We start from the raw sequence: 18,158 nt of genomic DNA on the forward strand, positions 1-18,158 counted from the left end.
TGCTAAGTACTCTGAATGATAACAATTTTATTATTATAATTATCACAATAACACTAATTATTATTATTGTACCATGATTGCTAAACACACAAGTACATCCACATGTAGCTTGGTGAGCGTCTGTGGCAGTTTTAACCCAGTAGTAAACAAATCTTTTGTAAAAGGACCAATTTAGTGAATACGAAAATATGATGTACATTTCTACTACCTCTTATTTTATGAAACATGAAATGTCTGCAATTCCAACTAAGCAGTCTTCTATTATTTTATTGTTTGTAAAGACTTCTACTTTTACTGTAACTTCAAGAACTGCAGGACAAACACAAACTACGAGGTTTTATTCTAATGTTAGAATTAACAGATTCTCTGTTGGGCAAGACTCAATAGTGCTGAGAAAAGAGCGCTGAGAGAGTGGAAATGGCAAAGGTAAATTGACAATAGAGTTCAGCCCTACACAGAGTTCCAAGAAGTTAGACTTGTCACCAGATTCTTGAGTGCAGAAGCAGAAGGCATTGAAAGGCCAGATTTGGGGGGAGGGTGGACATAGAGCAGGGACAGAAGACTGAGGGAGAAGAGTGGGGAAGGCGGATGTAAGACACTGCACTGCAAATGATTGACTTTTGTTCTAATTAGATGGAAAAAGATATTCTTCCCTGGAGTGGAAGTGAGGAAACCTTATTCAAAGGATTGGTGTCTTCTTTCCTCCCATTTGGTCACATCCTTAGCCAAAAATTCTGCCTGTGATTTACCCCCACCAAAAGCACCAACTTTCCCAGCCCCATCTTGCTGTGTTGAGGAGCAGGCTAGCCAAAGTCCCTCAGTCCAGGGAGGACTCTTTCAGCATGCACAGCAAGTGAGAGAGGGAGTAAGACTGTGATTCATTAAGTCGATATACTTGTATGTTTAGTTTCTAACCATAAGCTGCATTGGCAACCTAGGCAGGCAGAATGTAGCCCAGAAGCCTTGGGTGGACTATCACTGTTCAAGTGCTCATATGCGCCTAAAGTGAGGAGCTGGGAAGCAGTGGAACAGGGAACCATGACAAATTGCCTCTTCCAATGGGAAGTAGTCTCAGTGCTTTGATGACGGTTTCAGGCAAGTCCTGGGAGGAAGAACATCCAAAGGAGAAATATCAGACTTGCACTCTTCTTTCTGCACCCATCTGATTATGTCACTAGCCGCTTCCTGCAAATAGAGGAGAGAAGAGCAATCAATTTCCCCCAAGTACCATTCGAGTTATTTCTCCTTATATTATGTAATATCGGTGCTTCATCTTTTCTAGTTTCTTTTATAAGGATAAATCAATTAACTTATCCAAAATTGACTTAACCAAAACTCCACAAGGAATTATAGATGGAACTCTGACATTTAAAATTATGTGGATTTAATATTCTAGTGCATTTAATATTCTTTTGGTGGAATGGAAAACTAGCCTTATTGGTTGGTTGTAATTATTCACAATAAAATTGGCTTTCCTGTTTTTACAAAAAGAAGATAAGAAGAATCACATTTCACTTCTACACTCTTAATTTCTTTATTCATGAAAAGAATTAACAGTTATATAGGTGGTAATGCATAAATAAGGATATTACAAATGGATTATTAGGTTGGTGCAAAAGTAATTGCGGTTTCAAAGGTTAAAAATAATTGCAAAAACCGCCATTACTTTTGCACCAACCTAATAGTATTAGTTTTCTGTTGTTGTGTAATACATTACCATGAACTGGGAGACTGGAGACAAAACCCATTTACTATCTCATATTGCTGTTGCTGGAAGTCAGGGCAAGCTCAGCTGTTCTCTGTGCTCAGGGTCTCACAAGGCCAAAGTCAAGATGTCAGTCTAGGCTCTCATCTGAAGGTTCTGGGGAAAATCCACTTCCAAGCTCTTTCACAATTTTGGCAGAATCCAATATCATGCAGCTTTATGTCTTTTCCTTCTGACTGTCAGCCAGGGACCACGCTCTGCTTTTAGAAGTCACCTGCCTTCTCACCTCTATCTTCCATCTAGCAATGGTACCTTGAGTCCCCATGCTTTGAATCTCTTTGACCCTAGTGAGAGAAAGAAAAAAAAAAAATCTCTGCTTTTTAAAGGCTGGTGTGATGAGATTAGACCTAGCCAGATAATCTCCCTTTTGCCATATAATGTAACATAGTTATTGGAGTAACACCCAGGGGTGAAGGATTTGGGACCATCTTTAAATTCTGCCTCCACAGCAAAGCACAGAAAGAGAAGGTCTGGTATGATTGTTAAAAACTTCCTCATTTTCCAGCCACAGAAAATCAGAACAGCAAACCTTAAAGGGTTTATACAAGCAATTGCTTTGAAAAGCTGCATTATCACCTCCATGTCTCAAAAGTTGATACAGAGGCAAAATTTACCGAATATTTAAAGTGAACCCTGCAGCTATAAGATGAGATGATTCAAAGAAATTTCTAAGCATCTTAATTACTGACTTATAATAGACACTAATTTACTCACTTCCCTGGGTAGTCTGAGGTATAATTTTGACTAGAAAGATTCTTTCGTTCCTTTGTAGTTTCTCAGAAAAAAATAGAGTGGTTGCTTATGGTGTAGGTGGCCAAAATGGTGTGTAGACCTTTACCTTTTTCTTGTTATCTAGAATGGTGAACATCCTGGCATCTGTAGAATTGAAAACAAGTGAGCTCTTAACTCTTACTTAATCAGTACAGACTTAGAAGCCTGATTTCATAAATGTCTGGTTTGAAGAGTCATAGTTTATTACTCAGAACCAGGTGGAAAACCTTAAATCATGGTGAGCTGATAGACCCTTGGGAATCAACTTTAAAGTGCCTCTCAGAACAGAGACAGCAAAAGAGTGTGACAGAAAGGCCCAAAGCTAGATAGTGTGTCCTTTAGAGACTCCACCTTAAAACTTACGTGAGCTTCTATAACGTGAAGATTTCATAAATGTTTCTAATTCTGTTGCGGTGGTTACTGTCATTGCTGCAGGCCCATGACAGCCCCACAGATGAGTAGGTGTGACCAAGGTCATAAAGGGACCACCACAGCCAACCACACCATGTCGTCTGGGGTGAACACCAGGTAATTTACCAGCCTTATTCTTCTATGGTCTCTCAATTTCATACAACCGAATCTCAGCTGTTGGGAATGAAAGGAATCCTAAAATTAGTCAATGTTAAGTGTGAAAATCTCCAAGGAAAAGGAAAGAAGGTGAGAGTTTAGAGTTCAAGAAAATAACCAAGTCTTCTTTTGAAAATGTCAGCGAGAAATCCAAGCGACCTTCATAAATTGGCATATGTGTCCGTTTGTTTGCATGGATATACAAAATGTTCTCTGCCTCCTGGGTGGTCTTTGAACTATTCCAGTGTTGTTTCATTTGCCTCCAAGAAAAAGGCAAATAAAACAATAATAATCAGGAGGTGGTTTCTCATTCCGGGGCAGTTATGCAGAGTCAACTTTCTTTCATCTGGACAGATTTTCCACAGACATTTCATCCAAAGTGCCTTAGGCCCTTAAATGATGCTTTCATGGTCTTTGACTTAATCTCCTTCACTGTTTTGGTGTAACTCAGACACTTTAATATTTCACCTGCTTCATTCTGTCTGTATTAACCCCTAAATACTCTAATACACACACACACACACACACACACACACACACACACACACACACAGAGTTTACACATAATTAGCTTCTTCCTGAACGAAGATTTAAGATAGGACAAACACAAAGTCAGTTTGAAGGTTCTCTTTTCCCAGTATGGAGTATTTAGCAGGAAGATCATAAGGAGAAACTAATTTTCCAATCTCTTTGAAGCACATTTTAAAGTCTGTATCATTATTTATGTAAAGTTAGTTTACGTAAATATCCTGCTCATTATACATGTACAGTTATATTAAAAATAAAACAAATTCCAAACTCAACTATAAGTTACCTGATGTGATAGTTAACTCATGCCTCGATTTCTTACATGGAGAAAAAATTATTATAATTTAAGTGATATTTAGGGGCTAGATTCAACTACTATATGAAAGGTGAATGGAAAAAAAAGGTTCCTAAAGTTCTATTATCAGTTGGTCATAAAGCAATAAATCTCCATGACTGAAAGAAAGTCAGCCATATTTCTTCCTTTGATCACAAAGAGAGCATATGGTATTATAACTATAGCTTAGATTTACTTTACTTTCAAAGTTTTCAAAAATTCCCCTCATTTGGCTATATTCCATGAATTTATATGTCTTTTATATCTGTCTTTCAACAAATTATATGGCAATGGAACAACTTTCATAGCAGCTATAATTGCAGCATATGTGGCAGCCAAATGAAAGCTAAAGATTCTATATTTTAGGATTACTATATGTGTATTTGTGAGATTATCAAAATGTATAGCTTTGAGGGCTTTTCATAAGAAAAATCCTTAGGAAGCCCCACCACAGGTCCCCTGGTCTTGCTCTGATAGTTATGCAAACTGTTTATCTTACTCCCAGGTACCAGGAACAAGGAGCCAAACTGCACTTTATCAGGTATGGAAAGCCAGCTGTAATTTCATTCTAATTCTGACATTTTGTGATGATTGCCTGTGAGCTGGGTTAGTTCCATTAGATTTAATTAATGGATGGCATATTATTTCTGGGTAAATCCTCAGGAACTGGCTAATGCAAAGCCACTACAATTTAGGATGGTGGTCTCCTTTAGGATGATAAACTTCCTTTACCCTTCAGGTGAGTTTTTCCTAGGCCCCACCCTACTGATTCATTAACATTTATATAATGAAGGAATCTTTATTTTTCTTCAGTGTGATACCCTCTTCTCAGAGTTGCCATACACACACATTTTCAGGCTCCCAGTTAACCTTTTATAATTCCCCAGGGAAAACCTTCACTTGCTGGAGGAAGGGCAAGGCCTTCCCAGAGAGGAACTGGATGAACGAATTGCCCGGGAGGAGTTCAGAAGACCCCGGGAGTCCCTGCTGAATATTTGCACAGAATTCTACAAGCACTGCGGGCCAAGGCTGAAGATCTTACAAAACCTGGCTGGGGAACCACGGGTCACCGCTCTGGAACTACTGGATGTGAAGTCCCACATGAGGTACTGTTCTTGTTTTCCTTGCCCCTGAGTGTGGACACAGCTTGGGCCATCTGTTTGAGATGTGGGTAGGGGGAGGAAGAATCCCCAGGACCAGAACGTGGGAGACTCAGAATGATTTGTTTCCTGTGGCTTCGATGCATATTGTACAAGGCCCTCTGGGAAAACATATTGTAAGTTCGTCAAAAAGGATCTCAGAGTGGACAGGGGGAAAGTGCTCTTAAAGACAGAAAAGCAGAGTCCCTATATTTGATCCTCAATAAAAGAGAGCGAAAGGGAAATTTCATCACCTGCATTCATAGAAAAGTAGCCTTCTTCCAAGTACTGTTTACTGCCCAGATACAAATTTTTCACAAGAATTGAGTGTTTCCTGTTTATTATTTGACATGAAACATGCATTGCTGATTTCTGTTCCAGGACTTGCTCTGCCCCTACACCACCTGAGGAAGGGAAGTGAGCGGTTTTAGCTCTGAGCCACACTTGGCTTGGGTGAATCTGCTTTACGCTTTATGCAAATTGTGCGTGATAGCCTCCCAATGTTTCAAAACAGTACCCCAGGTAAAAATTCTGAACTGGATGGTGCTAGTCATCATTTGAAAATTTTAACTCCTGATGTGCCAGGAAGAGGCCCTAGAATTGCGTATCGGAGCCCTCATATTTCCTTCTTCCTATAGAGATGCCATCTCACTTGTTACTCTAATTATAAAGGCTGTGTTTGTATTTTCAAATTCCTTAGAAGGAATATGATCCCAGAGAAACTTCCATTCAGATGTCCAACAACTGTAAAGGGGCATAAAAGTTTCTTGAAAGGAAAATTCCACAGGTAACAAAAATACTCGCTTGAAAAGTTTGGTATATCTATAACGCTAAAGATAGACTTAGGTTCTAGCCATTCAGAAATAATATTACAGTTTGGCAAAACATGCCAACTTCCTGATTATTGACTTTGTTGTTGTTGGTTTTTTCTTCTTAAAATTATCCCTTAAAAATTTTGGAATGTACTAAATGAGGGAAAAGCTAGAAATATATAGAGAACACAGGCCCTTTCTCCTTCCAGGCTAATTTCACATTCTCTGAGTCGTTGACACACACCCAGAATTCCAGAGCTTTACACTCCCTGCTGTGCAGTAATAGGGAAGAGCTTATTTCACACAGAGAATTTCAGCTCTTGCACTGGGAAAGGGGAGGAAAGTTTAGAGTGTTAAGATCTCGTTGCCATAGCAACCCAGTGCTTCTTTCAGTCCATCCCCCTTCTTTTCCTACTGATCATGGCTAGCCGATCTAAGTAATTCTCTGAACAGAGCAACATCACATTTCCAGAGTCAGAGAATCACTACTGCTGACAGCCATTTTGTGGCAGAAAGTGGAAAAGATTTCTGAAAGATAGATATTGTGAGAAAGACAGATAGAGAGAGAGAGAGAGAGAGAGAGAGAGAGAGAGAGAGAAAGAAAATGACCATAGGTTAGTAATCGTCCTATAACTTGACCATCTGTATCTATACTTTTGAAGGCATTTGGAGGGAGGGGAAAGAAAGGATGAGTCAGAGTGGCCGGGAGCTCCCTCTAGAGCCCAAACCCTATTAAAGGTTGAATGAGCTGTAGTTCAAATGATTTAGCTGGGTGCCTTGCTCTGAGTTAGTTGATTTAGCTGGGTGCCTTGCTCTGAGTTAGTTAATATGAGTCCAGTAGATACTAACGCTAATGAAAATGATCCAAATATGGACTTCCAAGCCCCCTCCAGGATCTCTAGATCGCTTTGAAATACATTGGAATGTACTTTTTTAGGAGTTAATAAAGACATTGAAATAGATTCCCCGTTTCCCCAGCCCCCCACCTCCCCACCCCAAAAAAAGAACGATCTAAATACTAAGCTAGATACTGGGGATGTAAAATAATGTCCTGGTCCTCACATAATCACAGTCCAACACAAGAGGCACACATAGAAAATAACTATAATGCAGTGTTGCTAGTACTATATGTCACATGGGTATTTATGTATTTATCATTTTTCAAAGTACTTGAGGCAACTTAGAAAATTACAGGATACAAAGGGATAGAATATGCAAATTAGAGAGTCAGAACAATGTGGAAAATTCAGGTAAATAATTATGTTTCTGGTAAGATTAGCACAGGGAATCCATGTGACTTGATCACACTAGATGCTCTTCATGAATCATAAATTTGACTTTGAGCTTCTGAGTTATCAAAGCAATGAAAGGGAAATGATCAATTAAAAAATCATAGTGTCAATAAAATAAAAACAACTAGGTGTTTGGTAAAACATCACTTTTTTAAAATACAAAGAACAAGAAATGTCTCCTGGTTGGTGTTAAAAAGAAAGAGTGGTGGGATGAACAATGTCCTCAACAACATCCCATAATAGATAAAGTGCCAGTTTCATGTGGCCAGATGCCTGTTGGTCCTGAAAGTTGCCATAACATCATAATGGGATCCAGCCAAGAGCAACCTATATGGAGCCAGGATAATGTCATTCAAGAGCACAGTTATTTCATGGCCTGGATCTACTGGCGGGTAGGCAAAATTTTTACTGCCAGGAAATAGATTAAATGTTCTCTATTAATGCAATTTCTCACAATAAGCTGTTGATAAAAGTGGACCTGGTCACGATCTCTGGCCAGAGATACTCTGTATTGCTGAATAGGGGCAGATCCGTATACTTTGACCCTACACCAATCAACAGGTATAATTAAGGTTTTCTCTTATAAAAAATATACACATTTGGGTATATGCAGAAGTCAGAGCTAAATATATACATTTTGGAATTGTGGGCACGTAGGTGCTGTTTAAAGTCATAAGAATGGATCATATCACTCCAGGAGAGAGGGTTGATTTAAAAAAACAAAAAAACAAATGGGATGATATAAAAAATAGAAGAGACACTTTCAGGAAATATTTGATTTGAGCCAAAGAGCCAAGAAGCAGTATTGAGGCAATATATACGCCTGAACTTGCAAAATATATAGTTGACTGCAAGGCTCTCAGGGAAAACATTCTTGATTAGATAGTCTCTGCCCTAAAGTAATGTATTGCCTCATTTGACCAACCCAGAGCTGCCAAAGCAGCAGGATAGTAGGATAGTAAGATCTGCAAATTCTCTCCTCTCTCTCTCTCTCTCTCTCTCTCTCTCTCTCTCCCTCCCTCCCCTCCCCCCCTTTCGCCCTCTTCCTCTCCCCCTCCCTCTCCTCCCCTCCCTACCTCTCTACAGCTTCCCCTCTCCTTTCTCCCTCTCCCTCTCAAGGGGAAAATCTCTTCTGTTCTCATTGGGAAAGGATCATAGGAATGAATGTTTTTTACCAAGAAGTTATTCATGTGATAGTACAGCAAAAAAACTGTATTAAAGGAAATTTTTGTTTTATGCTTAAAGCAAATTCATTTTGTAAAATGATCAGGGATTAGAGAAATTCAGGTAATAATCTGTAAAGTGACTCAAATTCAGTTCTAAATATTGTTTCAAGATTAAAATAGATTGATAATTTCTCAATGTTACATACAAAATAATAAGGGAAAAGAAATATGTGCATGTAGGTATACATTTATCTGTCATACACACAACCTGAAAAGTAAAGAATTATTTTCTGTGTGGCACATTTGTGAGAACAAGAGAAACAAAAGAATGAACAGGCTGTTTAAAATGATTTTTTTTAAAACATGCACATTCACACACAATTTCCAGAAGGACAATGTGAATGTTCAATCTGGAGAGAAGACAAGTGGGGATGAAGAAACAATAACTATTTCTTGACAATGAAGGGTTGCCATGGAGAAGATGAACTGAATTCAAGCTTCCAGACTAAGCATAGGAGAAAGAAACGGAGGGAACTTGGGAACATAGTATGGAGAGCTTTTTATGTTGTAGACCTCCAAAGATGGGATGAACTGCCTTGAAGTTGCTTTGGATTTAATTTTTTCAGATGATCTCAATTCAGCAAGAGAAATGTTGACTGAACTTGACCTGTGGGCTACTTAGGTATCAGGAATGTCAATATTTACCCATTTATGAGTAGCGAATTCTCCATCCTTGGCACTAGTCAGATGGGGTAGAGCAATTCGAGTGTTAGAGATGCAGTGGCTTGGCTCTGATTCCTAAACCGGAGTGCTCGTCAGAGTCTCCTGGGGAACTCTTAAACTGTAGTTCCTTTTAGGCATTTATTCTTTCTCCTGGAGTAATCAAAAAGAAATTTCTCCATATTAAAATGATGCAGTTAATCCATGAGAAGAGGAATGATGCAATAGTACCATGGTACTCCTTCTAATAAATTAATGGATCTGTGTAATGATCACTAGTGGCAGCTGACATAAAAAGAGTGACCACGAGGAGTCATGTGCTTCCTGATGAAAGTACACGTCTCCTGTGAAGTACACTGACCAGAAAATCAAAACCTACTTTGATCTAGCCCCTAGATCTAACTACCAATTGAATTAAATATGGGGACAGTGGGATAGATTAAATGACGCTATAGAGATTTAACCAGCAAAATCCAGAGTGCAGGAAATGCTACAGGACAAACAGCTAATTTCTTCAACAAATAAATTATAAGATGTCCAAAATAAAGAGCAGGCTAGGAGGAACCTACAAATTAGAAAGAGTTAAGAAACATATCAACCAATTGAAATTTATGGACCTCATTTTATCCTGATTTTTTTTTTAAGTTTGTTTACAAATTATGAGATAATGTGCCAGAATGTTCTTAGTTCAGGAAGTTGGTGAATTGGAAGGAGGGTGATTGACATGGTGCTGTGTTGGAAAATTTTTATTGTGGCATTCTATGCTTAAATATGGAAAACATTTTAGGTTGGCAGAAATTGCACACTCCCTTCTGAAGCTGGCACCATACGACACCCAGACGATGGAGAGCCGTGGGCTTCGACGCTACATCATGGAAATGCTACCCATTACCGACTGGACAGCTGAGGCCGTGAGGCCGGCCCTGATCCTCATTTTAAAGAGATTGGATAGAATGTTCAACAAAATTCATAAGATGCCTACTTTGAGGTGAGGAGGTCTCCTAGTCAGCTGTTGATAGTGCAAGCCTCAGAGTTAGGGGTTGTCGTGTTTTTTTTAAAGTAGTGGATCAATCTGGAGTTGATTGAGTAGCTTGAAAGTTTTCTGTTGGTATATGTGCATAGCAAATCAGATATATGGATGCACAAGTAGCAGGATCTACATTTTGAGGAAATAACATATTCTTTAAAAATATATATTTATCTTGAAAAATCTATTCTTTTCTCAGCTATTATGTTCCTTATCTGCCACACATAAGAATTTGATGTATATCCTTCAGTTCCTTTGGAAATAAGGCAGGGTATGCCTTCTAAATAAAACAACTAAGGAAAGAAGCAAAATTAATTTGATGTTCAAGAAATACTGTATTTTATGTAACAGTTTAGAGAAATGCCAAGCTTTACAATAATCAGCCAAGCAGCAGCTGAAAAGGTCCCAGGATTGATAACAAATACCTAATTTTCACCTTTTCATCTAATTTGAATGGTACTAAGTGACTATTATCACCACCTAATCTCCATTCAGTGTCCAGAAATATCCATCGGTAGCCTTCCTCTGAGTAGATGACTCTGAACCGGTCTGTCTACCTAGAGATCTGAGCCCCGTTTGAAAATCCTTAACCCTAGTGAGCAGATAGTTCAACTGATAAATAAAACCCACTAACTTGGAAATTTCAAGTCGGTTAGTGAGAACATTTTATGTCCTTTTAAACTAAACCCCAAATCACTGTAACTCTTAAGAATTTGTAGTGCTTAGTGTGTATTTGTCAGAACCTTTTCAGGTTTTAGCCTATGCTCATCTTCATTTATGAAGCCATCAGGAGTTGTTGAATTTATACAAAAGAATTTGAAAGATTTAATTCTGGTAACTGATGGTTTGTTCCCATATTCTTGCATATCATGATGATGAATGCCTATACATTATTTCAAGGTTATTTATTTCAGTGGCCTGGAAATGCTGGTCCTTAAAGCACTCCTATGTTCTTTACTGGTCTTAATGGAACATTTGTGCCTCTTGGCAAATGGCCAGTCTTCTAAGTCTTACAAGGGTGTGTCAAAATAAATTCTTTTTCTTAAATAATTTTGTATCTAAAGATGTTAATCATCTCCACAGAATAACTCATTTGTCGTATAACTAAACCCATTGTAAAGAACATCACGCTTCCTAAAAAGTAGATTTCTGGATTAATGCATAGACTTGGTCAGTTGGAGGCAATTTTCTTGGGGTGCATGCTGCGAACTTGGGGTTGCTTTGGATGTAATTTCTTCCGATGATCTCAATTCAATAAGAGAAATGTTGACTGAACTTGACCTGTGGGTTACTTAGGCATCAGGAATGTCAATATATACCCATTAATGAACATTTCCATTTTGTCATTGCAGATAGTTCATTTTGGTAGGAAATACAAGCTGAGAAATTATTTCCAGTATAGTATTTGGAAATAGTATTGCTATCAGTAAGGCCCAACCTGTTTATTTGGGGGCCACAAGGAAGACTGTTGTGGTATTGAGACACTTACAGGACTGACTTTTATTACAGAAAATCCCATGTTCATCTAATTGGGTTAAACTACTGAAGAAAGTAGCCAAAAAAATATCACTTCATTGGAGGCAAAAAAAGAACACTTGAAATAGACTATTTTTTTGTAATGTGATCTTTTTGGCAGGTGTTAAGCCACATAAATCCAATTAGTTGTAGTCTGGTTTAAAAGCTGATGAGATCAACTGTAGTTGGATTAAGTAGATTTCAGAAATGCAGCCTGGGGTCAGATTAGTTTTATGGGAGTAATTACCCATGTGATGGGTTTCCTGAAATGGTAGTCTCATCCTCTCTCAAAGTTAAAACCAGAGAACTTAAAATGCAACCCATTCATCATCTCTGTTTTTTCTTCAATAGATTTTGTCTCATTAGTCGAGTGGGGCAGGAGTGCCTCTGCCACGTTTTCAGTATCTTCTTCCTTTCCCAGTGTGCTCTGTACTTTTGGAACAACATGGGTAAATTTCATCCCGTGTGAAGCACTTTGTTGTCTCAGACTCCCATCCTGTCTTAGATGGCGTCAGAATCACTGTCTCAATCACTTGTTTCAGACCGGTCTCCAGAAGGGAGCCAAGCTGCTAATGGCTCCTATATTGTATTCCAGGCGACAGGTTGAGTGGGAGCCTGCCAGCAATTTGATTGAAGGGGTTTGTTTGACACTTCAGAGGCAGCCAATCATATCCTTCCTGCCTCACCTTAGGTCACTGATCAATGTCTGTGTCAATCTGGTGAGTAGCCAAGTGGCAATCTTATGAAATTTTGCAAAATTTAACTCTGCTTTTGACTTCTCTGAATGGAAGATTTACAGGTCAACCACTTTGTGCCCCACCTTCCCATGAAAACAGACCGCTCAGGTGACACTGAAAATAGTGAGGTGTATTTCAAGGTGGTACGTGGGGAGACTCAGGGGCTCATCCCTACACGGTGTGCTGCTTCCCACGCACTACTTTGACAATTCACCTCTTCAAGTTGCGCTGAGAGTTGAGGGCTGCCAGTTGGAGAGTGGGGTGGCGGAGACTACACAATTGGCTAGAAGTTGATGTAGTCTGGGGTGGGAGAGTTTAAAATGCAAAGAGGATTTTTTTTTTTCCTGTTTTAGTGCAAAATGACACTATGAGTTGGCCAGTCTAGGATTTATGTGAAGAAAAAAAAATTATCATTTATGTAATATCTAGAGTCTGGTCTCAACAAGGTTTTGTACGATGTGGAAACCATGTTAGAGCATTTCATTGAATAGGATCTGCTGCTTAACTAGTTGAGCAATAAATCTGTAGTTGGAATGCCTAGTGCAAATAGAGCTGTTGCCATCATCATTGTCAGCATTTACTCCATCAAAGTATCTTGACTACATTCCTTTGAGTCTACAAGTCAGTATGTCCCGTCTCCTGATTAGAATAGTTTCTGGTTCATCTCTCATTATTTACATAGTTAGCTATAAACAACATTCTACAAAACCTTGGCTGAATCCAGTGTAATGTTTGATCTGACTCCAGACATTACGTGCCTTGAGAAGAAGGCAACAAGAACAGATTAAAAGTAACATGCCCAACCTTCAAATTATTATTAGTAGTAGTAGTATCATTATTATTATTATCATTATTATTATTATTATTATTAACTGAGACTCCCTTACTACGGTTGCATGAAATTGCAATAGTCAAGGCTGGTCATGTGCTTTGTTTGTATTTCAGGTGATGGGAGTGGTAGGACCTTCCAGTGTTGCTGATGGATTACCCCTTCTTCATCTCAGCCCTTATCTCTCACCACCTCTGCCCTTCAGCACAGCTGTTGTCCGGCTTGTAGCATTGCAGATACAGGTGTGACTGCCTTACCTGTTTGTCACGCTCATTAAGTTGCTGGTTGAGGCACCAGATCACGGTGTTCTCTTTTTGTTTTCTGCAAAGGCTGGGCAAAATCTGTGAAACAGAAGTGTAAACATCTCCAAACTTTTACAGGTTTGGAGCTTCAGCCCTGAGCTTGGCCCTAAGTTGTGCTTCTGTAATTCTTCTTGAGATCTCAAAAATAGCAGAGTCATTTAGTCCTGCCACAACCTTGGGAACCACTTCAGTCGTGTAAAATGTATGCAGATACCTTAGGAAAATAATGGTTTACAGATAATCAGCTCATAAGTATTAATTAAAAGACAGCAATATTCAAAGTCTGGTTTTAAATTATTTGCAGAAAGAATTGCGATATAAAATTCTTTTCAAATGTTATTACTAGACTTTGAATATTTTAATTTTCTTTAATGATTGTGGGTTGACTATTGTGGGTGATTTTTCTTTTATTCTCCCAGTTATTTTATTTCTTAAAATTGAAATAATCTTTCCCAAAGCAAAAAGTGCAGAATGCCAATTCCCCTGGGTGTAATTTTAGAGTGTGGTAAATCATCAGAAAGCTCTGTGACCAATGGGAAGTATACAACTGATGTAAATGGAGAACAGATCCATCCATTATCTGACAAACACACTTGGTGGTCCATCATCCAGAGAATGGGTAGATGACAGAAAATAAATTAAGCAAGACCTGTGGCTATCAAGCAGAAGCGAAGGAATCACATCCCTAAAGAGATACATTTTAGTAACCTGTGCGCAGAGGTCATTTCCGTCTCTGTATTGCCTATTGCTTTCTGATTTGGAGTAGGCCTTATAGGGGTCAGAGAACTTTTAAATAACTCCCAGATGGAACAATGGCAATTTCTCATTTTCTTCCTTTTCTTTTGCCTCTAAAATGTTTATTGGTGGACGCATGGAGAAAATGAATGGGGAAATGTGGATGGTTTTGTATCAGGGACCATAATTTTTCATTTAATATTCAAGACATTGCTGTTTTTTAGGTATTTAGCTCTCAATTATGTCAAGCAAATGGTAAAGTATCAGTTTTGAGTGAATCGTGTATGCTGCACAGATGACAATTGAACTCATAGTTTGCAGGAGCAGCCAGCAGGGAGTCACGGTCTCCATCATGCTGTGTTAAAACAAACATACTGAATGGGTGTGGGGGTCAATTAATCTTTTTTTCTATCATTGCTGCACAGGCTTTAAAAGAAGATTTCCCTTTAAGCCATGTGATCTCCCCATTCACCAATCAAGAGCGAAGGGAGGGAATGCTTTTAAATCTACTCATCCCATTTGTGCTCACAGTAGGATCTGGAAGCAAAGGTCTGATTAATTTAACTACAGGAAATGTATCATTGTTGTGTTTTCTTAAATGTCAGGCTTTTATTTCTCTTTCCTTTTCCCTTGAAGGCCATCACTGAAGTCAGTCTGATTGATTTAAACAGGGTTACACTAGGAAATAGATTTTTGTCTTTCTTTTCAGCTTAGCTACCCTGGGTCAAGAGTTTCTCTGCTCCACTTCTTGGAAGATGCATTCTATTTAAAACCATTTTAGTACAGCAAAACTCAGGGGTCCTTTGTTTCAGTTAACACACTGGTATTAATTGAAGTACAATATGAGGTGAATAGACAGGTGAATGGACTTTATAACCTACTGCCACTGGGTTTAACATAAATCCTGCCACTGCCATTAAATTCCAATATATTTTCATTACTCTTCCTTCTTGGGGGATTTTTCTTTTAGGAAAAGTTTATATCAAATGTAAAGACAGTACGTTATGAGTATCTGAGCAGAAAAAACAAAGGAGATGGAAATGGTCAGCAGGAGATGTGGCTAAGAACACAAGTGCTTGGGTGCTGACCAAGGAGAAAACACCGTTATTGTCTATAGGAGGCGCTGTGCTTGGTGGGGAAAACACCTGCATTTCTAGAGTGTTCTAGTTTGGAATTGGAAAGAGAGCTGGATTTTTCTGTGTCTGATGTGGAAAGTCTGCCTCGTGACTTAGTTTCCTTGCCACTTCCCCTTTCTGAACTCTGCCCCTCAGATAGCCCATGGCTGGAACAGCCTGAGGTGCAGCTGCTGCTACAGACGGTCATTAACGTGCTGTTGCCTCCGCGGATTATTAGCACATCCAGGAGCAAGAACTTCATGGTGGAGAGCTCCCCCGCCCACTGCTCCACTCCCGGGGATGCAGGGAAAGACTTGCGCAGGGAAGGGCTGGCAGAGTCCACCAGCCAAGCCGCATACTTGGGTGGGTACACTCTCCACTCTCTCTCTCTCCTCTCTCGCTCTCTCTCTCTCTCTCTCTCTCTCTCTCTCTCTCTCTCTCTGTATGTATGTATAATATATATGAATATATGTATTATATGTATATAGGCTTGTGTATGTATATGTATACGAGGTCTGACAATTAAGTCCGCGAACTTTCCATCATGCGGAAAGTTGGAGAACTTAATTGTCCGATCTGGGATACATAGTACTTATTTATGTTCCACTTTGACTCAAAAAATATTTTAAAAAACCTCAATCACAAAAGTATTTCAAGAAGCCATTTGAGTAAAAAGCATCCCCCTTGCAAGAGTCTGGTTTCTTTCAGTAAACATATGCCAAAAAAACAAAGTACGTTCACATCTGTGATGCCTAAATTACTTGGTTATTTTTGTAACAGTGTCTGTCTGGGCCTAGACTCTCGGACAAAGCCTTGCGTGAGGTTTGGGGTTGCACAGAGGATAATGGAGAAAAAGGGTTTCACAGATAACACAAGGATAGGAAAAAACACTAGACAAGTAACTATTTTTACTTCTCTCTACTTTCTGCCTCTTTAATGAAGGCGGATTCTTTGGTCAGCCAAGCTACTGGTCCTCTATTTTACATTTATTTTTACATTTATTTTGAGCATTACTGTGCACTAAGTGGTGTTTTCTATACTTTACATCATCATCACACTGAACCCTCACAACAACTCTAAGAAGTAAATGTTCTTCTCATTTTCGGAGTGAAGCGCCTAAGGCCCAGAAAAGTTGAGTCACTTACCTAGTCACACAGTTAACGAGTGGCAGAGCCAAATTTCAAATCCAAGCCACCTGGTACCGGAGTCCCTATTCTTGAGCCCTTTGTTATCCTGTGAGTATGTTGTGCTGTTAGAGGTGAAAGTAGAAAGCACGATGGCAGAAACCCAGAGAAGGCTAACGGGCACATAACAGTACAAATGTCACCAGGATCAGGGTAGAGAAAGAGGAGTGTTGCTTTTTGCTCATTTGTTTGTTTAGTTGAGGGAGAGGAATTGAGATGAGTGATTGCTAAGAAAAGTGATATTTTGTGGAGGGAGATGGGTAAAGAAGAGTTTTACAACATCTCTCTTTCTGTGTCATGTGGCATGGTTTTCCCCTGGAAGTGCCCTAAGTGCTAAAGGCATGTGTGACTCTTGAGGACTTCAGGGAGTTGGATTTGTGTGTGTCTTTTAGTTGCTGAGATGGACCTTAAGACGGGACCCATAAGGCCCAGGTTCCCTTGACTGCTCCATGGCAGACTTTACAATATTCTGGTTTGCTGTGATACACTGTTTGAGAAATCTGCTTCCTGGGAAAAAAAAAAAGAAAGAAAAAAGTAGATTGTGACAGGGCTGCCAGAATCTGGGAAGAAAGAGATATTGTAAAAGAAACCTAACAGGGTTTAGTAATAGACATAATGTGCAATAAGAGTGTGGGGGGAAGTGGAAAGGAGTTATTTTATCTGGAAGGATATACTCAAACACACCTACTGATTACCTCTGGGGAGCAGGTTAGGTGGGATCCTAAAGGGAGCTGGGAAAGGGAATCACTTTTCTTTTAGTTGTACATTTATGCATGGTTTGATTTTACTTTTAATAACAAGACTATATTATTTCTATGCTTAAAAGAAAAACTATTTTAAAACACCCACGTTGCTGTTTAGGATGGAAGTGATATGTTGGTATTACCATAAAGCCACCATGATAAACATTTTGGAAAGCAAAATATTAGCCACACATGTTTATAACATATTTCCTTTCAATTCTATGAACTGATTTGCTCTGCATTTTCCAAAATAGCAGTTAAATGTACCTAAGAAAGGCATTTGTGTTCTCCTAATCAGAATCAAAACATGTTTACCACACAAATTTTTGTCTTGCTATCAGAATACGCTTGCTCAGGAGTACATGTGAGTTTTTGGAACAATGGAGAGAGTTTAGAAATTTAGACAATGTTCTGATGCATGAAGGGCTGAGAGTGTGGGCAGCTGGGCATGGGCTGGGTTCCTCAAGGTACAAGTCTGCAGGCTCACTGTCCTCTCTTCCTGGTGTGAAGCGCTGAAGGTGATTCTCGTCTGCTTTGAGAGGCAGCTGGGAAGCCAGTGGTACTGGCTAAGCCTCCAGGTGAAGGAAATGGCCCTGCGAAAGGTGGGAGGCCTGGCCCTGTGGGACTTCCTGGACTTCATTGTGCGGACCCGAATACCCATCTTCGTGCTCTTGCGCCCTTTCATCCAATGCAAGGTGTGTTGTGGCCTTCTCCTCCCAGAAGTGACAAGCCCCACAAACGTGCTGCTCTCCAGAGTAAGGCAGGATTACTGCAGCAGTGCTCATGGGACTCACTACAGCAAATTCATAGGACCTGTTAATACCAAGCTTGCTGAGGAAACAGCTCAAACATATATCCTAGAGGATAAAATTTCATG

General features: G+C 39.4%; 1 protein-coding gene across 14 annotated transcripts in view; it reads left to right on the forward strand.

Moving 5' to 3' along the window:
• The window catches only part of UNC80 (unc-80 homolog, NALCN channel complex subunit), a 186,990-nt gene that overhangs the window by 148,203 nt on the left and 20,629 nt on the right, over nt 1-18,158 (forward strand). For all 14 annotated transcript variants that reach the window (XM_019726978.2, XM_019726980.2, XM_019726986.2 and 11 more), the window contains 9 exons: nt 2,972-3,064; nt 4,471-4,506; nt 4,853-5,071; nt 9,882-10,082; nt 12,232-12,355; nt 13,319-13,444; nt 14,665-14,788; nt 15,511-15,717; nt 17,792-17,976. In XM_019726978.2, the coding sequence (XP_019582537.2) occupies nt 2,972-3,064; nt 4,471-4,506; nt 4,853-5,071; nt 9,882-10,082; nt 12,232-12,355; nt 13,319-13,444; nt 14,665-14,788; nt 15,511-15,717; nt 17,792-17,976 (1,315 nt within the window). The remainder of the gene's footprint in view (nt 1-2,971; nt 3,065-4,470; nt 4,507-4,852; nt 5,072-9,881; nt 10,083-12,231; nt 12,356-13,318; nt 13,445-14,664; nt 14,789-15,510; nt 15,718-17,791; nt 17,977-18,158) is intronic.

This window comes from Rhinolophus sinicus, linkage group LG01, assembly GCF_036562045.2.
Source record: "Rhinolophus sinicus isolate RSC01 linkage group LG01, ASM3656204v1, whole genome shotgun sequence".
In the NCBI taxonomy this organism is placed as follows: domain Eukaryota; kingdom Metazoa; phylum Chordata; class Mammalia; order Chiroptera; family Rhinolophidae; genus Rhinolophus; species Rhinolophus sinicus.